This window comes from Grampus griseus (assembly GCF_964374135.1).
Source record: "Grampus griseus genome assembly, chromosome: 7".
NCBI lineage: Eukaryota > Metazoa > Chordata > Mammalia > Artiodactyla > Delphinidae > Grampus > Grampus griseus.
Genome location: NC_139001.1, coordinates 51,638,264 through 51,662,030, shown reverse-complemented (window position 1 = coordinate 51,662,030; position 23,767 = coordinate 51,638,264). Strand labels below are relative to the sequence as shown.

Here is a 23,767-nt window from a genome sequence, read left to right as displayed (position 1 = left end):
TTAATATACATGTTTACATGTATTAAAAGTGTGCCTGGCACATACAAAGCTTATAATGTGTTATTTATTATATAAATAATTCTATAATTATTGTAAGAAAACATTCCTTCTTTAAATTATGCACAGCAAATATATCCGTTGCTGTACATTTTTCTGCTGTACTTAGTAAAAATACTTGTATAGGTTTTCTGTAGGAATTTAAAGAAGTTTGGCCCTAAGGCACCTGGAGGAAACCCCGATCTTAGGTTCAAGCTCACCAGCAGGATGGTTTTCTAGGGTTCTGAAGCCTAGTGATGTCTCAGGATCAACTCAGATTCATAAAATTGCAACCATCAAGCTTGCCTCTACTGCCAGAACTTGTTCACTTCTGTGTGGAACTCTCTTCCTAAATACAACACAGTAAAATAAATATGGTTATTAAATAAAAAATGTAATTAAAATAAAATGAAATAGAGGACTTAAATAGCTGGCTTTTTCAGGCCTGTGATTATAGGAGTTGTTTCTCACATAAATTGAGCGTGATTATCAGCCATTATCAGATTTTTATTAGGAAGTCGTAGAATATGACACTTAAACATATTTTTCCAGAAAAAAAATACTTCAAGAATGGTTTCTAATTTTGATGTTTAATTTGATATTTTGACTCTCGTTTGCCCCTAGATGACTTGGAGGAAATGGTCTTGGAAGTTTAGTACTTTCATGTCCCATATCTCCTGTAAAACTTGGGTATTTCACTTTTCATTACTCCAAGTTATTGTTATTGCTGTTAAATTCATGAACATCACTGTTACCTTTCAGAAACATCTCCACCACATTTTATTAGATATGTGGGAAAAGTACACAGTTTAATATAATAAAAATAATATAATGAATCTAATAGTAATTAGTGTCTGATAAGAAACAAAAACAAGCGGCCATTTGGCTTAAAGAGCTGAAGGAAGGCTGCTGATCCAACCTCACAACATTGTGAGCTCCCTCTGCTGGTGTGTCCACATCAACGCAATGTGGGTACCCTGGGGAGCAGAAGCATTTACATTTAATGAACACCTACTAGGTGCCAGGCAGTCTTGTATGCACAGACACAAATTTTCTGTAATTTTTATAACCCTCCAGTGGTAGGCCTTGTAATCTGGTCATCTTTGAATTGGTTCGTTTGCTTTTAATCCCATATGTTTTTTCTATATTCTGAATCTTGGTAAATGAAGGAATTGTATGATCATTTTCCCTCGGTAATTATCGCTTCTACAAATAAAGATATCTTGCATGAATGAACAAAGAATCTTTATAGAACATAGACTAGAACAAGGGTCATTTATTTTTCAGGATTATTTAAGAAAAATTTCTAGTGGAAGAGTTTGAAAATACAGGACTCATCTTTCAATGGAATAGAGCTTCACGTTAAAAAAAGAAAAAGTAATTGGTGGAAGTAAGGTCTTTCACTGTTTTTCTGAAACTTGAAAATTATGTCACATCTTTTGAAAGATCAGATAAATGCATGTGTTCTCTTAGTAGCCAAAAGGCCAGTCTGAGAGCCCCAATCAAATGTCTGAACTGATGAAGCCACAGCCCAGTGACACAAGCAGATAAACCAAACTTGTCATTGCATCCAGAAGTCCCAGGCTCCCCTACCCACAAAGTGTGTCACTCAAGCTGTCAAAAGGTTACAGAAAGAAGACCTTTGAGTCTGGTCTTTCCCCTTGGTCCTTCCTCAGTGTAAATGCCAAAATATTGAGAACTGATCTCAGTTGAGGAAAAGGTCAGGGTAAGATAGGGACCAAGTAAGTAACATTTTTTGTGAACACTAGAAAGTTGACTGTATAGTCTGTGGGCAGACTTGTGATATTTTACACATTTTCATCGGAAAAAAAAGGTTTAGAAAGTAAAATTTATCCAGATAATTCATATGTCTGAAATATGTGTACAGTTCTATTGTATATACTCCAGATTAGTGGAAAGTAACTACTTTTAGATCTTCAATTTCTAAAAGCTTTTGATTTCCTTTTTTTAAAAATTCTTTTCCATTATGGTTTATTACAAGATATTGAATATAATTCCCTGTGCTATACAGTAGGACCTTGTTGTTTATTTTATATGTAGTAGTTTGTATCTGCTGATCCCAAACTCCTAATTTATCCCTCCCCACCCTTTCCCCTTTGGTAACCGTGAGTTTGTTTTCTGTGTCTGTGAGTCTGTTTCTGTTTGGTAAAAAGTTCATTTATATCATATTTTAGATTCCACATATAAGTGATATCATATGATATTTGTCTTTCTCTGTCTGGCTTACTTTACTTAGTATATTAATCTCTAGGTCCATCCATATTGCTGCAAATGGCAGTATTTCATTCTAAAAGGTTTTGGTTTTTGATTCTAATCTTTTCTGTTTACCAGCCCCATGGATTTGGGCAAATCACTTTACTTCTTTAAGATTCTATTTCCTCACCTGTAAAATGGGATCGATAACACTGTCCTCTGTTGCTACTCTGAGAAATAAAGAGTTAATGTGTATGGTAAGGGCTCGCTGACATTGATATGCCACAAATATGTTAGGGAGGAGGATATATCCCATGACATATGTGCAGCTTAATCGTATCTTTAGCTTAATCCTTAAAATAATAATGTCAGCATCAGCTAATGTTTTCTTGCTTTCTCTGCCAGGCTCTAGCCCGAGCCCTTCACATATACCTCATTTAGTCCCAAAATCCTTGCAGAACCCCTCTGAGACAGGCACTTCCTGGAGGCCCAGCTAATTCTCAGTCCTACATCATCCTACTCACATATCGCACTTTGTAAAGATCTTCAAACCTGCAAACGCTGTTTTCCTTCAGACCATCTGTTACTGTCTTAAAACTTAAGGGACTAATATTTTGGAAGTAGGAGAGAATAGTAGAGAAGGAAGAAGACCTTTCCAAAGCTTAGATCCCTGAGAGTTTGGTGAAAATTTTGTAGTAGTATCCTCTACTAGAGGATTTTGTGGTGGTGTAAGGGGTTTCAGAATTCCCTCCCTCAGCAAACATTTTGTTCCTGCCTACTGCATGTAAGGCCCTGTTCTGTGCTGTGGGAATGCCACAGTCAACAAAATAGTCAGTCTGCCCCCATGGAGATGACAATCAAGAGCAAATATCTAGTCTTCCATATTCTCTGTCACATTTTGGCACTTGGAAAAATGGCACTAAAACAGATGATGTGAATAAGAGCAAAAAAGACAAAGCGGGGGGAGTGGTAAAGAATGTACCTAATTGGCTTTGTACTAACATCCTTTGTATCCATCTGTCAAAATTACTGCTTATTCACATTTATATACTCATGTATACACTGAAACAAAATCAATAAGTGGAAATAAAAACTGAATAGTAAGCATACATTTTTATATTTTCTTTCCCAAATGAAAATCGAAAGAGGAAAAAAAAGAAAGGGAAAGATGGGCTTAATTTTTAGAATAAGGGTTATGGTTTTTATGTGCTTTATATTTTTAACGTCTACTGGGAAAATGCATTCAACTGCGCTAAGAATTAGTCATTCTAGTTATATAAAAGCATGGAAAATTATCACATGTTAATTTCTGCTGACCTCTTTTATGTTAAACCATGTAAAGTACTTTTTTCAATTATGAAGCTGATTTGATTTTCTGAGTTTAGATCAGTAATGTATGGGCTGAATTGAAAACCAGATTATAAATCATTTCAGCATGACATTTGGATAAAATATAATCTGCGTTTATTTATGGTGTTCTGTCAGGGAAATTCATGAGAATTAGCTTTCTCATGACAGTTCTAATGATCATCATTTCTGACCAAATCAGAAATACTGTATTTCCACATGAAGAAAATTGGCTTAATATTTGATATCCTATTCCAATATTTAGGTGAAACCAAGGAGGGCAAAAAGGTATTACTACTATTTTCTAAATGGAGTAGTTCCTTTCACATATAACACAGGAAATGACATAACCATGTACATTGCAGAGCAGTTGCTCACAAGCCCAGCTGCACACTACTGTTACTGGGGAGCTGTTTGAAAAATTCTGATGTCTGTGTCTCAACCCAGGCACATCAAATCGGAGCCTCTGGGAGTGGGACCAGGTGTCAGTATTTGTTCCAAACGTTCCCCCCCACCACCACCATCACCCCAGGTGATCCTCATGTCCAGTCAGGGCTGAGAACCACGAGAAAAGGCGTGGCCTCCGGAGCAAGGAAGTTAAGGCAAAGCTCTGGAGGGGCCCTGAGCATAAGTTGGTGATGTGAAGGGCTGACCTCTCTGCCAAGATTCTGCAGGCATTACAGAAGTAAAGGTGAAAAGTTGCTAGAAATGAAGACCCAGGTCAGTAGTGGGGATTTATAGGCTGTTCTTTGAACTGATATTGTCTTGTAACCAGTGCTGAAAGTACCTCAGGATTCTCTTTGCTGTTGGGTGCTACTCTGTGGCAGAAGCAGTATTAGGAAGTGGAAAGAAGAAACCTGTATAAGTGTGAGTCTGTATGTCTGTCCACTTACTAGAGTTATCTAAGTGTGTGACTCTAAGTGTGAGAATCTGAGCAGTGATGACATTGTGATGTCACCTGGTGAGGCTAAAACTAAAACAGAAAGGATGCAATGGGGAATAATCTGTGGACACAGAAAACAGTTTTATAACACAAGAGTTTCTCTAGTTTTCATTTTCAAATCTACAAATAAGAGAGCTCAGCTAGGAAACAGATGACAATTCACAATTTTTGTGCATAAGAACTTTTGGGCCATTTTCTTCAGCAATTTACATGGTATTTTTTAGTTCTAAACTATTGTATGTTTACTACGTACATACTATTATATGTTTTTAAACATTGGGGTGGCATCTCTAGGACACTAAATTTGTTCCTAAATATTGGCCGTAATCTTAATGAAACTGTCCATTAAATATACCACATTTTAACAGAGATAATGTGTTATTTGTGAACTCTGTCCTCTCCTGTCCTTAATTTTCCTCCTGCACAATTGCTTAGTTAACTGAGTGTTGACTGTAATTTGAGGAAGACTTTGGTATTTTCAGAGAAGATACTTTGTTGAAGTATCTATTGGGATAAATAATAACTTCAGCTCCAGGTAGACGATCTACCATTTATCATCTATTTTTGACATTAGTAAAAAAAAAAAAAAAAAGCAACGGACAGTTTTAGCAAAAAGTCAAACTGAAATTTGCATCACAATGAAAATTTAAATTTATTTGTCATTCTTTCACTTTCTTTCAATTACGTTGGTAACAACTTTCTATGTTAGACCTTACCCATTCAGTAGTACAACATAATTGTCTTTCCCTCTCCCTTATTCCTTCCTTTCTTTATTAACTTGAATATAGAAACCTTATGCTTCCACCTGGACCATCCTTGATCAAGGTTTGGGCTGCAGCAATATCCCCTTCCCATTCCAAGTAGACATTGCTAATCAACCCCAGCATTCTTTTTCCAGACAGATCCTTAGTCGTATTTCTCTGTCTCATGCTCTTGGCGGGCACTACCAATAGGTGGGAGTTGACATTACTATTCTCCAAGAAAATTGGCCAAAAAAAGACTATCCATATACCATGGTAACAATGTTCCAGATCATGAGAATCACCTGGGGTAATCAGGGCCTCACCTGGACCAACTAAATCAATCTCCAGAGACGGGGCTAGGAAACTTTCTTCAGTTTAGCTGTGTTGAAGGGTTGGTTTGTCCTGAACAACATTTTAAGAGAACGAACAAATGTTCATAAAATGTATGCACAAATATCTTTCCACACTCCTTAAAATCTCTCTTACCCAGGAGACTTAACTGCAAATAATTTCACTTTCTAATACTAACCTCATCTATGAAAGTATTCTGAGTTTGCCCAGGAAGCATTATCTAGGGGTCAAGGTTATAAGTGCTTGATGATTTAGAGCGTGGTCCCTATCAATGTATGAAAACTTGGTACCAAAATTAAGTTAAAAAAAAAAAGTTCCATGTCCCTATCCAGTCAAATTGATGCAAATGTTTTTATCTGCCTTTGTAACGGAACTGTCATGTGGCAATTGAAGTGGGTGGAAATAGCAAAAGGAATCTTAATATACTGCATCTTATTCTCCCCCAAAATCACTTACTTGAAATCACATTTAATACAGGATCCCAGCTACAAAGCAAATAAGTCACTTTAACAAAAAGAAAAATTACTGGGCTGATCACTTTTTCTTGCACAGTTTAGAAGTATTGCCCGTGTGTAATATTTTACTTTTGGCTTTCTGGTTATTCATGCCTTTGTGAAAGTGCCTATTGAGGTTGTTTCTTTGCTAAAATAATCCAGCTTTTCAAAGTCTTTTTTTCTTTGTTGAGAATGTCACAAACCACTAAATGTAAACCATAGGGCAGTTTGTTTTAAATACTGGCATTATTAGTATGCTAATTATACACAGCTGCTTTCCACATGCTCCATCATCACCTCCAGCTTCAACAAATTGTGACTTAAATGCTGAGGACCATATTGTAGTCCTTCTATTCTTAATGTCTCAGAACAAGAAACGTTTAAAAAAAGTGCTCTGGAAATGTTGCCTACATTGCTAGATAAATGATCAAAACAAAGATGACATTCTTTGCCAAGTATTACACAATGCAGTTGGACTTGCACAGCCAATGTTGTTTTAAACTGGTTTCCCCTCTCTTAGTCATGTTGGTTAGCTATCTCCTATTTCAAGGCCATCTCTTCCTGGTGTTAGCAGTCAGAGGGCATTTCTACAAACAAAAATCACCTGTGAGAGAACAATTATGTTGGCACAGATTAACTGACGGTTACCCCAACAATGTGCACCAAATGTATGATGACAAAGAAGCAGGGAAAGGGGGCATTCCACAGAGGGCTGAAGGAAAAAACACTGGGGATAAGCATGTGTGTTTGTTTGCTCTTGTAGAATAATATTGTTTTCAAGATAACTGATGATAAAATTATTTTCAAATGCTGTAGGTAGCCCTAATGGAGAACCTTGTGGAAAGACTTGTTTGGAAGAAAGAGACAATCAATGGTTGGGGGTCACGCTTTCCAGACAGCCAGGAGAAAATGGCTCCATCGTGGTAGGTTATTGAAATTAGTCCACTGATCACATCGTGAAATCAGATACCCTGGGTGTGACTTTCACATCATATGGTCTACTTTTATGTTTTATTCAGACTTGTGGGCATAGATGGAAAAATATATTTTACATAAAGAATGAAAATAAGCTCCCCACGGGTGTTTGCTATGGAATGCCCTCTGATTTACGAACAGAGCTGAGTAAAAGAATAGCTCCATGCTATCAAGGTAAGGCATGGTTTTGATATTAACTGAATCAAGAGAAATAAGTGAATGCCTTTAAAAATTTTTCTTCAATTTTCAATTTGGGATGTTTGGTTTGGGGTGGGAGGATCTTTGAAATAGCTCTGTTTCCTTTAACTACTCAGAGTATTATTTCCTTTTTTATCCACTTGCGGTTGTTTTAATTTTCAAAAATGTACTGTGTTTTTAGGACTAGGAATTCTACAATTTAATTTGAATAATTTTAGCATCTAGTTGAGCATTACCACTTTAGCATTAAATATATTTTCTATTCAGTATAAGGGAGTCTAATGCCCAGCAAGTGCAGGACACTTCAAATCATGAAATAGATTGAAAAATACGATCAGAAGCAAGAAAATTGTTTAAGTTTCTTGCTTTACCTTTAGCTTCCAACAAGACTTAGAAAGATCCAAAGTATAAATGTAAGCAGATCTTTCCCACTCACTGTCTTTTTTATTTCCCCAAATTTATTTGTTTTCCTTGACATTGCAAGGGATTGGTATCTTAAGTTTGAAAGGTCTTTCCCATAAAAATTTTAGGTCATGGTTAGTGCATGCAGAGCTAGGACATAAACTGAAATGAGCAAAGTTAGAGGTAAATGTCCACAGAGTATTGAAAAAATGATACCTGCAACAGAACTAAAATTCTGAAAATGTATCTTTGGAAAGGATAAAATATATATGAATGCCAAGTTCCAGTTTTTCTAACCAAAATGATTATCCCAGTGTCCAAAGGAAATTTCTATTACTTGACAAAACTTGGAGCAAGTATGCAAATTGAGTTGGTTTTATTAATATTGGAGTCTTTCCTCCCTGGAATTTGATATAATAGAAAAGATTATATCGTCTGTATTCCTAATTTGCCTTTGAATGCCAAGAAGATAAAAGGTGAATTTTAACTTCTCAATTGCAGTAAAACTTACTCTAGCTATTATCCTCTTTTGCGTAATAGTTTATGCTTTACACTTCAAAACATTTCACAGTAGAGGCCTCTCTCCCTGGCTGTAGCGGCCTTCATGGTCATTTGGGGTCTTGCAGTCTCTCCATAATGTAAACCTGCCCAGCCTGAGTCATAATCTTCAGTTCAGGTGAGGCCTTTTCCCTTGTGAACTTGGTTCCCTTTAAAATCAACTGTGCAAATGTTTGACAATAGGAATTAGCTGTATAGGCTGAAGGAAACCTGTCAAAGGACAGTCTAGTAGAGATGCAAGCTAAATACACCCCTCAACTGCAGCACCCCTCCCCACCTAGCTGGCCCCATGTCTGGGGCTTTTAATTGCCCCAGAAACAACTTCTGACTATTCTACTGGTGTGAAGTGATGCATTTGACCACTTAATGTTCTGCAACTCTTGTCCTACTGCTGGCTGGTCCCTTCACAAAATGCTGGTGCCTCCCTGGGTGTAGACTTCAGTCCTGTACATTTTCTCATGTGTTCTCTGGGTGACTTTGTACATGGACATCCAGTGTCCATAGATGACAATGTGCACCACCCCCAAATATATATATATATATGTAAATAAATATATGTATAAATATATACCTAGCCACATTCTATGAAAAAACAAAACATGATGGCAGAAACCTAAGACACCTAAAATTATGGTAATATTTTTTAAATCAAAAAATATATATAGGACCAGAGAAGATATAAAAAGGAATGAAAAAGCATGACAGGGAGTGGTCATTATAAATGACAGCAATTTATTTAACATTTCTGGTTAGCAAAGCCAAAATGAAGATGTGGTCCTGTATCTTCATAGAGGTTTACTCATGTCAGTTCTTCAGGTAAAGCAAGTTTTGTGCCCCTAGTAAGTTTCACAAAGCAACCATTCATGGGGGCTTTGTAAGAAGAGACCCTCCATCTCCATGCAGATCTTGACTCTGTTATTTTCAGCCAGGCAAAAATCTAGGAAGCCTATTTTAAATGGAAACCTGAACTGGAAGCCACAAATCCTACCTCTGTCTTAGATACTCACCTGACAACTTTTTGAGTGTATGCCGCATGTTCTTCCCATGGAAAAGAGGCTGGGTAGATTTTTCTAGTGCTATTTCACAAGAATATTTTGAAGATCAACGTGGAAGATATTTGTGACCTTAAATTTTACCACTTACTATTTTTTTAAAAATAATACTGTAAAAGAGCTCTTAAAAGGTATACTTATAAGGATTTATAAATAAAATTATGCAGATTTTGTCTGTTTTAAAATGAAATCATGAATTGTTTTTCTACTTTATTTTAGATTATGTGAGAAAATTTGGAGAAAATTTTGCATCATGTCAAGCTGGAATATCTAGTTTTTACACAGAGGTAATTGTCCCAAAATAGCTGCTATGGATGTTTACATATAGAATTTTAATTTGACTTAGAAGATTGATATTATGCTTTGAAGAAAAATTGTATAATACTCAAATAATATGTCTCTTAAATTTGAGTGTAATACAACTTAATTTTCACCACTCAATATTCGACATACGTATTGATAAAATATTAATATTTAGATGGCTGTGTCACGCAAGACCAACTAAAAGTCTATACTAAAGAAGGTTACTTTTATGAAGAATTTAATAGAAATCAAAAGTAGCTGTAGTTATTTGTTAATTTAAGCATTGAAAATATCTAGGTGTGTTATATTTAGTTATTAAATTGCTGGGGGGAGGAAGCGTATGAGTTAACACTTTTCATTAGAAGTGTGAGAACTGGGAGATTTAAGAACTTAATAATATCCTCTTAAATGAGATATGGTCCCAAACTCTATTATTCTTTTTCTAACACTATCACATACACAGTGAAAGATCACAATTGTACTCAACTCCTAAATCTCCCAGTTTCTCTCAACAACCCATTATGAAGTTATGAATGTTTTCTAAATCTTTGTAGACAGGTTGTATCACGCCTGGGGTTAACAATTTCCTTAAATATTGCCTAGTATGGGAAAATAATAATGCTTGCTTTCTTTCTATTTAAATTGACCTTTTTTTTTCAAAGTTTGGATTGTTTAGGAAATTTAGAAATGTTACATAGCTTTAACTGCTGAAAAGTTTTCATATTTCACCAGACAAGTGTCTGCTCTTTCCTTTCTTCTAAATTCCTACGCTTATCATCAAGTATGCCCCAATTTCATTTGAGTTGTTTTTTTTCCAAGCTAACATTATTAAGGAACCTATTCATTAGCTTTTTGCAAATTGAAATAAATTAAGTCCATTTTTTACTCTTTGGCAACACACAATTATCTCTGTAATGAGCACTAATGAGTTACCCAGATAGATAGGGTTTACTTTAGTAGAAAACCACATTGCCTTTCTCCCCAAAGCTTACTCTAGTGTTCAGTGATTCTACCTTTGATTTTAAAGTCCGCTGATGAGCATGAAATGAGAGTTTCAGCGTTTCTTCTCTGAAATTCTCATTTTAGGTGAAAATTCATTAGCTAGCTTCTCTGGCTTTTTTGATGTGTTTTTAAACTCATAAAATGCTTACATTTCAGAAATTTATAAACATGTATTTTTGTCACTCTTAAAGTGTGTATCTGGAGGAGGTTTTGGGTGGTGAGATTAAACTTTTAAATGATGATAATTTTTTTTTTCTTACAGGACTTAATTGTGATGGGAGCTCCAGGATCATCGTATTGGACCGGCTCTCTTTTCGTCTACAATATAACTACAAATAAATACAAAGCTTTTTTAGACAGACACAATCAAGTGAAATTCGGAAGTTATTTAGGTACTATAAAAATGGACAAACTCGAATTATCTCTGCCTTACAGATACTAGTAATTATAAATAAGGGAAGTTGTATCTTCAAAAGATCAAAATGGGGCTTCCCTGGTGGCGCAGTGGTTGAGAGTCCGCCTGCCGATGCAGGGGACACGGGTTCGTGCCCTGGTCCGGATGCCATGGAGCGGCTGGGCCCATGAGCCATGGCCGCTGAGCCTGCGCATCCAGAGCCTGTGCTCCGCAACGGGAGAGGCCACAACAGTGAGAGGCCGGCATACCGCAAAAAAAAAAAAAAAAAAAAAAAAAAAAGATCAAAATGGCCAGTAGTAATTAAAAAGCCATTTCAGAAACTCCCTTTTTAAGGATATAGTCTCTGAAACTTCAGTTAACTTAATATTTTATGTATGTAACTATTATCATCAATATATAATTCTTAGATTGGAACTCCTGGTTTAGCTTCCTCTTTTGCAGTAAATCACTTATAAGCTTATCTTTATGCAGTCAACTTGTTATTATAAAGATAGCATCTATTGAGTGCCTGTCATCTCCTAGGAACTTTTGTAAGCACTCTACATGAAACAACTCATTTAATCATGAATGGATGAGTAAGTATAGTTTCTTCAAGGACCAGCTGAAAGTCAGTGGGACTGCAGACAGCATTCTAGACAATGGGTAACATTATGAAGAATATGGGTCTAAAAACGGCCCATTGACCTTTGCCTCATAAGTTCTTAGAATATTTCCCAGAGCATAACTATTTTTATCATTCTTATTGTAATTATTTCTGAATATAGGCTGTTCACATTTGAAGTGAACCTCCCCCCCCATTCATACAGAAGGAATTTATTTTAAAATGGAGGGAATTCAGTTATAGTTCAGCATTTACTTGTTTATGGTTGAAGGATATCTTGAACCATTATGTTAAAAATGTAACTTAGTATTATGCCTTTTATCACATAATAAAATAAGAATATTTTACCTTTTGTGTAATCATACAGTTTTATCACAATCGGAAGGTTTCAGGGCAAGAAAAGTTGAAGTTTAAGAAGACTTTTTTTTTTACTTAAAGTTCAAAATGTTATATTTTATATACGTTAAAATATTTCTGTTGTAATCGTAGAAACTACCATGTCCTAATATACAGAGACTAACAGACCACATGTAAAGGTGCTATCTTCAGTTTCTAAGACTTAAACATATAAGCCATATTAACACACAGATTAATAATTGCTTAAAGCATATAAAAACCAATTTTGAGTATTGCTATTCTAAATATTCTTAAAACTCTATTTACTGTTGTCATTTTGAATTCAGTCTCATTTAATTATGAATGGATTTATGATCCATTCTATAAGTGGATTTATGATAATGAATTGTACCCATTGCGAATGATGATTCTCATACTTGTCTCCATTTTCTTGAAGGATACTCGGTTGGAGCCGGTCATTTTCGGAGTCGGCACACTACCGAGGTAGTTGGAGGAGCCCCTCAACATGAACAGATTGGTAAAGTAAGAGTTACATTTTTATATTTATTTCTTCTAAAAGGTTCATATGGATTGCATGAGAGAATGAGATATTACAGGAGGAACTGCAAAAATTCTAAGCAATGAAGCTGGAAATGATGAGAAGTGTGCTGCATTTAGTGGGCGAAATTTAGTGTGCTGCATTTAGTGGGGAAAACGGGCGAAAGTCGTATGGCTTTTAGATACAATTGAGCAGGAAAGCTTTCAGGAAGACTGCATAAATCAAATGAGGCTCTTCTTTCCTATGAGTAATTGTTTCTGAGATAGAATTGTCTCAAGATGTCCAAGGAATACATTTATTGGTTAATAAGTTTATAGCTGAAGGCAAATCAAGGCAGCTACATTCCTGGTACAATTGTGGTAGGACCAGAAAGAACAAAATGTTATTTCTCGTTCTAGTTTTTGTTACATTGCTGCATGAACATGACTTTGAGGATTGAGACAAACAACATTTTCTTTTTTTTTCTTTTAATTGGAGTATAATTGCTTTACAATGTTGTGTTAGTTTCTGCTGTACAAGGAAGCGAAGCAACTATATGTATTTTCTGTGCTCTCTAAGGAAACAGTAAGATTGTTCCTGAGAAGGTAGTTTTTCAAGGAAGACATCTTAATGTGAACTTGGTTCCCTAAGCCTTTTGTATCACTCTGAAAATGATTTTTCAGAAATCTATTTGAGCAATTACAAGTTATGAAAATTAATGTTTTCATTGACTGAAACATTTTTAATGTGATAGCAGTCTGACCTTTCCGAATTCTTTTCCCCATTGCAGGCATACATATTCAGCATTGATGCAAAAGAACTAAATATCTTACATGAAATGAAAGGTAAAAAGGTAATATGTCTCTACCTTCGGTATCACTGAGGGCTTTGGTGAGTAATTCTGCTTTTTTCTCAATGACTGGATCTGGTTTGCCTTGGAGCAGCTTGGGTCTTATTTCGGAGCTTCTATCTGTGCGGTGGACCTCAACGCAGACGGCTTCTCAGACCTACTTGTGGGAGCTCCCGTGCAGAGCACCGTCAGGGAGGAAGGAAGAGTGTTTGTATACATCAACTCTGGCACTGTAAGTCTGATTGGCTGCAATTTGGAAGCCATGTATGGGATTTTGATTGAAACTGATGCTTTTCTTATTCCAAAGTTCTGAGACTATAGATTTTTAGGCTTATTTTACTGATGAAAGTAAAAATTGTGGTATTGTACTGATGCTTTAGAAATGAAATGGAATATGATGATGAATGGGCCACTGTCCCATTTTTTTTTTTAATTTTATTTATTTATTTTTGGCTGTGTTGGGTCTTCGTTGCTGCACGTGGGCTTTCTCTAGTTGTGGCGAGTGGGGGCTACTCTTCGTTGAGGTGTGCGGGCTTCTCATTGCAGTGGCTTCTCTCATTGTGGAGCACGGGCTCTAGGCGTGCAGGCTTCAGTAGTTGCAGCACACGGGCTCAGTAGTTGTGGCTCACGGGCTCTAGAGCACAGGCTCAGTAGTTGTGGCACACAAGCTTAGTTGCTCCGCGGCATATGGGATCTTCCTGGACTAGGGATCGAACCTGTTTCCCCTGCATTGGCAGGCGGATTCTCAAGCATTGTGCCACCGGGGAAGCCCCACTGTCCCATTTTGATATCTTGAAAGTATGAGATCAGTTGTCTGGAGTTTCCCTATGCACAGCTTGTATGTGTTCACTGAAGTAGTTGAAGTTTCTTCCAGTTTTATTATGATGCAACTCTAATTTGAAAGAATGATTTTTATACAGCCCTAAAACTGTGAATGTCCTATTGGTTTGATGGTGAATGTCCCTATGTAATTTGGTAATTATAAAACACTACTAGAGGGCTTCCCTGGTGGCGCAGTGGTTGAGAGTCTGCCTGCCGATGCAGGGGACACGGGTTCATGCCCCGGTCCGGGAGGATCCCACATGCTGCAGAGCGGCTAGGCCCGTGAGCCATGGCCGCTGAGCCTGCACGTCGGGAGCCTGTGCTCCGCAACGGGAGAGGCCACGACGGTGAGAGGCCTGCGTGCTGCAAACAAAACAAAACAAAACAAAACAAAAACACTACTAGAAGTAGAAGATAAAGTATGAAATGTTTTTAATTTCTTGATTTGAAAACAATTGGAAACAAGATATGTTTTGATAAGATGTTAATTTGCACAATTTATATAGATTATATTCCTGATAAGAATGTAAAATTGCCGTAGTTTATTCCAAAGTAGATACAGTAGTTGTAGAAATAGGTATTTACTTGCTTATGGTTGAGTTTTCAATTCTGGGGGGTGTTTTGGAATAGAAACTGACCACTTGACAATTCAATTTAAAGAGTTCCGCTGGCCTTATCTTGACAGTCTATCTTCCTGGCATCAAATCAAAAGAAATAATTGATAGGGCCTTAATGGGGTCTTCTTGGCCTGTTTCTTTGATTTAAGAGCAAGAACAGGTTTGTGAGAAAATTGGTTCATTTCTTAAGTCACAGCATTTTCATTTAGGATTTAACAAAGTAAAATCTGTTTCCAGAAGGTATTTTTTTAAATCAGTTGTTTCAGAGCATTTAGTAAGTATTTAGCACCAGGCTAAACTCTTTACAATTTAAGAGAGAAAATACTCAGTCTTACAAAGCTGGGAGATTCTTAATGTTCCAAATATAGAGCAGGAAAGTTATTCTCGTGCTGGGATTTCCTCGACTGTTTAAACCTTAATTTTAATAGTAAAAGCGTATCATCTATGAAGTGATCATTCATATCTCATTAGTAGTGAAATCAGACATTACTCTCTTATGTAGATATTTCACATTTTCCTATCCATAAATGGTCTTCCTTATGCTAGCTGCATACTTTTCTTTCTCTTTAAACTAAAGTTTTTGAGAACAGTTTAAACAGTAGCATATATACCTAAAGTAAGGCAATAATAGAAACGTTTTTCCCACTGAAATCTCAAGCAATCCCAATATGAAAAACAGATAAAAGTGAATTGCCTTTGCTTAGAGGGCAAGGGAGGAGATCTACCCATTCGACTATCCTCTTGTTCGCCCCTCACTTCTACATCCCTCAAGAGAGGGCATCGCTGTTGAATACTGGGGTTAATTTTATAATTGATTTCAGCTTTTAAAACCTCTTGCATAAGTTATTCTTCTTTTGTTGCCTTCCAACTTCCTGTTTCTTAACTTTAAAAAGACACTAACCACTACCTGACATTATATTATATGTTTATTGGTTTGGTTTGCTGTTGTTTGTCGGTTCTTCCGTTGGAGTGTAGACACCGTGTGGAGAGAAATCATCTGTTTTATTTACTACTGTTTCCTCAGGGCTTGAAAGAGTCCTGGACAAGTTGGTGCTCAGTAATTGTTTCTGCATGAACTCAAGAAAGAATGATACTTGAATGAATCTGGCTTCCACCTACTTCTGCTAAAATAGCTCTCAGGGGTCCCCAGTGAACTCTTGGTCACCATTCTGTGCCTGGAGAATACTTGAAGAATAGTGATCACCACTTCTTGAAGCTCTTCCCCTGGAACTTCAGTGCCTTTGTGTTGTTTTAGGTCTGCACCTTCTCGTCCTCGCCTCTTCTGCTTTCTGCTCTTTACATTAGGCATTTCTCTAGGAGCAAAACAAGTATAGGAATTTTTTAGTTGGAAAATAAAAGGCGAAGGGCACTTCACAAGGGGAAGAACGTGTGTGCTATGGAAATGAACAGACTTGTTTGAGAAGAGGGAAGGATCTATGATGAGTAGTGCATGGGGTTTGGTTTTGTTTTTAATACAAGGGAGTGACGTGATCAGAGTTTGGAAAGAGGTCTGGCAGCTGTTACTGCAACAGCTCCTGTTGAAACATTATTGAGTGTCTAACTGTAATAACTCATCTTCCAGCTTCAGAGACAACAGTTGACCAATCCATGCTTCAGTGCTGCTGGAAAAAGATCACCTAGGCCAGCTTCAGTCGTGTCACTCCTCAACTCAGAAACCTTCAGTGGCTCTGTCTTGTTTTCCAAATTGAGAGTAAATTTCTCCCAGCCTTCAAAGTCCCACCCCATAAGACTGCAGTCTGACTTTTTTCGGCCTCATTCATTGTACATACAGTTGATTATAGCCAAATTCTTTGCAATTTGTGTTTTGCTGATTATTTTCTCTGTATATCAAAACTTTGCCCATCCTTCAGTAGCCACCTTGACCGCTACCTCCTTTTTTGAAATCTCTGCTGGCTCTCACAGTTAGATGTGCTCTCCTTGCTTGTCAATATTGCGAAGCAGTCTGTACGTCTAAGGCATGTACATGCTTGGACTATGCCTTTTCTGTAACTGGGGGCTTCTTCAGGAAAGGGAGTGTCTTATACACACACTGCCTTGTCCCCTTTCACCCATTCAGTCTTTGCACAGTGCATGGCCTTTGCTAGGAACTCACTAAATATTTGCTAAATTGAATTATCAAAATGATTTATTGGATTTTCAAAGCTAGGGATCATGAGTTTGACAATTTTTTTTCGTCCTCTGAGCTCTAATTATATGTGTTGACATACTTGACAGATATTTATTGAATTGAACTGAGATGTGTGTACTAAAGCTCAGGCTATAGTTTGTCCAACCTGTTTGAAGCATTAAGAAAAAATCCATACCCAATTACAACAGTAAATCATGTGTAAAGTTGTGTTATAATGACACCTTTCTCCCCCTTTCTATCTAGGGAGCAGTCATGAACGAAATGGAAATAGAGCTCATTGGAAGTGACAAATATGCTGCAAGATTTGGGGAATCTATAGTCAATCTTGGCGACATTGATAATGATGGCTTTGAAGGTAATTAAAAGTATCCAATTTGGTACATGATTTCCACTTTTAAAGTGGCACATGGAAAAGAATATAATTGGAGTTTTATGTTGTTTGTCTTTCTATAGAAAATGGAGGCAGACTGGTATGCTAAGTTGTTTTTCTTTAGTGTTATCCCTGATTTCTTCTCAGTTGCCAGCTATCGTTTCTTACTACTGTTAATAAAGAATGATATTCAACATACCTTATTTCATTGCTTCTAAGGCACCATTGATTATAAGTTGTTTTATTATAAGTCATTATTTTATGTGCCCCGAAAAAATGGTGCCTCTTAAACCGCGACTCACTTTTTTTCTATTTTAAGAAGGACCCTGATTTCAGGAATGTGAAAATGTGGAAAAAAATGTGCATCATAGACTCGCTGGATAACAGTATTTAACTATCAGTGTAGTAAAGACACTGACAAAACCCAACAGAGGCTGGCCACAGAGCTGGAGCCGGGCTCTGAAAGCCCCCTTGCAGTGCCAGGCTTTCCTTGTTCAGCTGCCCTGTTGTGGGAAGATTTGGGGATCCCAGGAGAGAGTCCTGAGTGGTGGTAAGGGGGCAACCGGTAGACTCAAGGACAGTGGATATTTACCACTCGATAGGGGTGCGTTTCAATAATGGAAGAGATGGTCTCATCAGAACTGTGACTGTTGCCTAGATATCAGTCCTGCTGTTGAAGTATCTGTCTCTACCAGCTTTCCCTCTTAAAATTTGCTTTTTGTTCAGTCTAGTTCTAAGCGGTAACTAAGTCTATTAAAACTGTGCCTAAAATGATGAATGGGTTTGAAGGGAGAGTGTATAATTCCTCAAGTTCAGCAAATAAGTATTCGATATTTTCAGGGCTCAGAATTGTCTTCTAGATATGGTCATTGGCAATTGGTATATGGTAGAAGTAGGTCAGAATTTACTTGGATACTGGACATAAGTGAGGGAGTACTGTAAATTCTCACTTTCTTAATATCTTCTTATGCCTAAATGCTTCATTCTACTTTAAATGTATAAAATGTTATTCTACAAGGAGCAAGCTAGTTGGTTATTGAATATATGCTTCCAGTGAGCCCTCTTGAATGTAAGATAGTGTAATTTGGTATACAAATATTACCATTTCTGGATTTATTTTACTATTTTTAAAACAAAAGGAGAGAAAAAGTATACATATATATTTCTATGGTTATGATTACACATAAAATTTTACATTAAAATATCTAAAAAATGTTATTATGATGTTACATTTCACAAGCAATCAGCAATTCTGTGATATTTATTGAGGACTTATTTTTTGTCAGTTGTACCGTGCCAGGTATAGAGTATGTACCATAATGAAAGTAAATGAAGGAAATAGTGGCACTCCTTTTTATAGTTTTACAATCGAATGGAATATAAGATTAAGACGTGACAAAATAAACATTATATAAGTGGTAAATTTAGATCCAACCTAATAAATATCTGTGAAAAAAACCATGTTTTTGCACCTTGATATTTCATATATATTATATAAAATAGTAAAATTCTTTCTTTTAAAAACAAAATCATCATTTAGTAAAATACTTATTTTGTTTACTTATAATTCCTTCTACATCCTCTTTTAATTGACACATCCAGGGAAGAGTATTCACTATTTTGAATGTATTAAAATATTTGAGAATGATTTTTCATTTCTCATGTGAACATACACAGATGGTTGTTGCATATGACAGGATTTCCTTCTTTTTTATGGCTGAATAGCATTTCTGCTTTGCCCATGGCTATGTGCTTTCTACATTTTAGATATTAGCCAAGACCATGCTGATTTGGAAGTAGGCTCAGTGTGTTCTAGCTCTTCACTGAGGTCTTTAATTCCACCATCTTGCTCTGTCTGCCTGGGTGAGCCATCAGGGCATCTATGTTTAATTTTTCGTTATGTGATTCCCTATTCTTTTTCCCCATCTTCTAACTTAGTTTGTTTTGCTGGGATATGAGTGAAGTTACTTCACGTTCATGGCAGAGTGTGTGGGATTGTGTAGAAAAGAGATGAAAAACCCACCTGTTCTTTTTCCTTCCTTCTCCAGTCTTAGATGCAAATCAGACTTAATGTTCTTTTACTATGCACAGCTTTGTGGTGTTTTGCATAGTAGACCTCAGTAATTTTGGCGTTCACGACATCATTTTTTTATTCTTCAAAAGAAAAAAATTAGAATATATTTCCTGTGTCCTTAGGAAAGCAAAACAAGCCATTTTCTAAGAATATAACCAATCAATTTGGCAAGAGTCCAGCATAAAAATTTCATCAAAAGTATGAGAAAGTTAAATAGGTAATAGACAAACCTATTCAACCAATGTGACCAGACAGACAGATGATAGCATTTTAGCCATAAAATGCTTTTGGCAAGACCACTTATTTTTGTTTTTTTATGTTGAGCCCTGTCATCTGACTTTTAGACTATATGTTTGAATATTTTTTTGAGCAGAACCATAATAAAGTTCTGCAGCTGTAAACTATATTATTTTATGTGCTCCTGAAGTGCTTATATATTATCAAATCATATATTGAGCACTTCTTTCATACATGTGCTAAGAGGGGAGAATGTTGGTCACAACTTTACTGTTGATGATTTTATAGAACATGGTGATGGAGAGCAAAGGTTGTGGAGCCAGACTGCGGGGTTTAAATCCCAACTCTACCACATCCTGGCTCGGTGACCTTGAGTGAGTTACATTCTGTGCCTCAGTTTCCTCATCTATAAAAAGTGAGGATCAAAAAGAATTTGATAGAGCTGTTGTGAGAGCTACACGAGTTACAGTGGGTTATGTGAGAATAACATGAATAACAGCCTCTAGTGCAATGCCTGCATTGTAAACAGTATATAAATACTAGCTGATGTTAAGATTGTTATGATCATACTAATGATAATTGTTATGGTTTATACTAACAGTGTAGTAAATGTTCAAATGGAAAGTAAAAACAGTTGTCAGATATCTCTGTTTATTCTCTATGTTTTGTCCCAATGGTGTTGCATAGGCATGGAAAAACATTATTATTAACATGTATTCTCCTTATTTCTATAATGATAGCTAGAACTTTAGGATATTATATAATAGATCCAAGTGTCATCTTAGGAAGTAAGAGTTTGGATCTATATATAAGCTAGCCAAAGACCGAATATACTTCAGTATCTTCTGCTTGGAATTAAATTGATCTGGGCCTTCTTAATAGTTCAGTACTTTCAATATGTACTTTGTATTTATAGCACTTAAGCAACCACGTTATTCGTAGTTTCTATTTTCTCTTGGTTTTCTTATGTGAAAACATACCCTTAACAGATACTTTAATTACTTTCATTGGAACAGGAATTAATTCAGAAGTCATTTTGCAGATAAAGTAAAACCTAGAGCTCAAAAGAAGCGTTCTTGTGGTTACAGTATTTACAGTGATAATAACTTACTATGTGCTACACACTGCTCTAAGCACTTCACATGAGTTACATCTTTCTGTGCCGAGGATGAGTTCTCTTACAATCTTGTGCTGAGGTGAGGGAACTGAGATACAGAGAGGTTAAGAAATGGGCCCAGCATAGCACAGCTGGGCACGAGGGCAGTGCTGGGGTCAGGCCTGGCCATCTGGCTGTAGGACCTGTGTCCTTAACCATTCTGTTAGCCTGTCTCTAAGACCCTAAGACTCTAAGCTTCTTCCACACACAGACTTACCTGTACAATCCACTACATTGTTATGACAGTAACAGTATTTTATAATTTTTTTCTGTCCAGTGGGAAAAGTGTCTTTGTTTTGTTTTTTGTTTTTGCGGCACGTGGGCCTCTCACTGTTGTGGCCTCTCCCATTGTGGAGCACAGGCTCCGGATGCGCAGGCTCAGCAGCCATTGCTCACGGGCCTAGCCGCTCCACGGCATGTGGGATCTTCCCGGACCGGGGCACGAACCCGTGTCCCCTGCCTCGGCAGGCGGACTCTCAACCACTGCACCACCAGGGAAGCCCAGAAAAGTGTTTTTTGATAAGGAGTTTTCTTATGTGATATTAATTAAAGAGCATGAAGGTTAGTTTTCAGAGTTGCATTCTTTGCATTAAGAATTTATTTTCTGTCATTTAAATTCTTGAATAGATGTTGCTATTGGAGCTCCACAGGAAGATGACTTGCGAGGTGCTATTTATATTTACAATGGCCGAGCAGATGGGATCTCGTCAGCCTTCTCACAGGTAGGATAATACTATTCTATTAATACCGTCAAAAGAAGCATTGGTAATAAAATCCTTCTTAAAACTTCCAGCGTTAATGTGGACTTATTTTTTTTAATTTGGTCTTTCAAATACTTAATACTCTTTCACCATTTTCTTATAATAACAGTAGATGGCCACATTTTTAAGGTCATTAATAACTCTTTGAAACCATTTTGTTTTTCATAAATAAGAGTTCTGGTTCACTTCCATTCTAGCTTGTATTTAACCTATTAAAGACATTCTCTCTGCATTTCATCAAATTTATGTTCTGAGGTAATACCCATAGTATTCCAGATGAGGCCATTTGGATTTGATTAACTGTGTCTTGCCCTATGGCTAAAGCCCCATGTTCCATGGAGATTGCACAGGGAGAGCAAAGACTCATGTGATACTCTGTGTTCCTTTTAGTGCAGAGAGTAAGATGAGAAAGTTCCCTGATCTAACTCTGCCTTTACTTTCACATTTTGAAAAATCAGGGCATTTCATTGCATAGAAAAAAACTACATACACGTGCGGAGAAGAGAAGTTTTTCCAAAGGTACTCTTAGGGAAACATTAGCTAATACTGTTATTTTTGATTAGGCAAAAATAGGTAAATTGTTCTCTGTATAACGTGAAAGATATATACTTGTCTAGTAAAGAATACTGATTCTCTTAGAATGGACAACCCTGATACTTATAAATCAGTATCTGGACATGAAATTAAACACATGGGATAGGAAGCACATATCAGACTTGAGTTGTCCTTGTCAAATACTAGGAAGCAATCTGGCTAAATGAGGTGGTTATTATAAACCTAAGTAGTAGGCTCCACTAAGTGATCATAGATGTCTTATTTTCTTATTATTTGTTTGGTTACTCATGTTGCTTAAGGAAATAAACACAGAGCCTGAAGAAAGACTGGGGAGAGAGTGTCAGGACTGTTTTAGGAGATCTTTACTACATAATTTTCCCTTTGCTCACAAAGTAAAGAAAGTGATTTTTTTCTTGTCCCAAAATAGATGTCAACTTCCCACTTCAAGCTGGAAACTACTCTTTCTCTTAGACACATGTATTTGACTTAACTACAATGCATTTGTTAATAATGTGCCAGGGCATGTACCAGGACTCATTATTTAACTAAATCATTGTTTCTCTGGGATATTACGTATTCAAATCCTGTTTCCCACTCAACTTTACTATTTTTCAGAGAATTGAAGGGCGTCAAATCAGCAAATCATTAAGTATGTTTGGACAGTCTATATCTGGACAAATTGATGCAGATAATAATGGATATGTAGGTGAGTATAAAATTTACCATATTTTAGAAATTGAAGTGAACTCTGTTGTGGATGCTGCTTTATTGTGAAGTACATAAAACTGGTAGAGAAAAGTTCTAATTTACTAATGAGTTTTTTCCTTCATTTTTAAAGCTCTTTTGAATTCAAGGATGGATCAGAAATAATCAAGTAATTCCTGAGCTTTAAACTGTTAGTTACTTAACACTTTATTCCTTGTTCCGGAAAAAAATTAAAAGCATTCATGAAAATAAGTCAAACACACAATGATGAAAAGAAAGAGGGGTTTCTTTGGTAATTTAAAAAGAGATTTCTGGGTGAATGTTTATAGTCCAAAAATTGAATCTTGTTTCAGCAAGGCTGTCTTTATATCATATGTTTATATCCTAATGTTTATATTTATACTGTAAAGGGATGTATGTCATTGTAAATGAGCAGATTCAGACATATGTGAAATGAATCTTAAGATGTAAGCATACCTCTTCTAATTAATTTTCTGTAAATAGTGTTTTGATATAGTCGAAAGGTGATATGTAGTTAAGTATTTACGGCTGAAAATAATTCTCTTTGACTAATGATGATCATTAATCTGTGTTGTTTTTTATCCTCCAGATGTAGCAGTTGGTGCTTTTCGGTCTGATTCTGCTGTGCTGCTAAGGTAAGGTTGATACATTTCACTGCTTAATGACAGTTGGGCTTAATTTAAATGATGGGAGGCAGTTTTTAAAATCAGCAGGGTGGTGACCTCATAACACTCCTTTTGATACTCTGAAATTTAATTATTGAACTTTAGGATATTTTTCCCACCTTACCTAGATATATACATAAATCATCAAAGTCAATATTTTTAGAAGTTTAAATGAAAATTTCTTTTGATTCATACATGGAAATGTAATTGGGTATATATATACACATATTATTAAACAGTTTCATGAAATTACTTGATCAGTGGAAACTGACAAAAC

General features: G+C 36.4%; 1 protein-coding gene across 1 annotated transcript in view; it reads left to right on the top strand.

Moving 5' to 3' along the window:
* Nucleotides 1-23,767, top strand: part of ITGA4 (integrin subunit alpha 4) — an 82,785-nt gene that overhangs the window by 15,108 nt on the left and 43,910 nt on the right. The window contains exons 3-13 of the mRNA XM_082657925.1: nucleotides 6,945-7,051; nucleotides 7,148-7,277; nucleotides 9,533-9,600; nucleotides 10,881-11,010; nucleotides 12,428-12,513; nucleotides 13,299-13,361; nucleotides 13,453-13,590; nucleotides 17,190-17,301; nucleotides 21,411-21,505; nucleotides 22,715-22,805; nucleotides 23,415-23,460. Of these exons, the coding sequence (XP_082514051.1) occupies nucleotides 6,945-7,051; nucleotides 7,148-7,277; nucleotides 9,533-9,600; nucleotides 10,881-11,010; nucleotides 12,428-12,513; nucleotides 13,299-13,361; nucleotides 13,453-13,590; nucleotides 17,190-17,301; nucleotides 21,411-21,505; nucleotides 22,715-22,805; nucleotides 23,415-23,460 (1,066 nt within the window). The remainder of the gene's footprint in view (nucleotides 1-6,944; nucleotides 7,052-7,147; nucleotides 7,278-9,532; nucleotides 9,601-10,880; nucleotides 11,011-12,427; nucleotides 12,514-13,298; nucleotides 13,362-13,452; nucleotides 13,591-17,189; nucleotides 17,302-21,410; nucleotides 21,506-22,714; nucleotides 22,806-23,414; nucleotides 23,461-23,767) is intronic.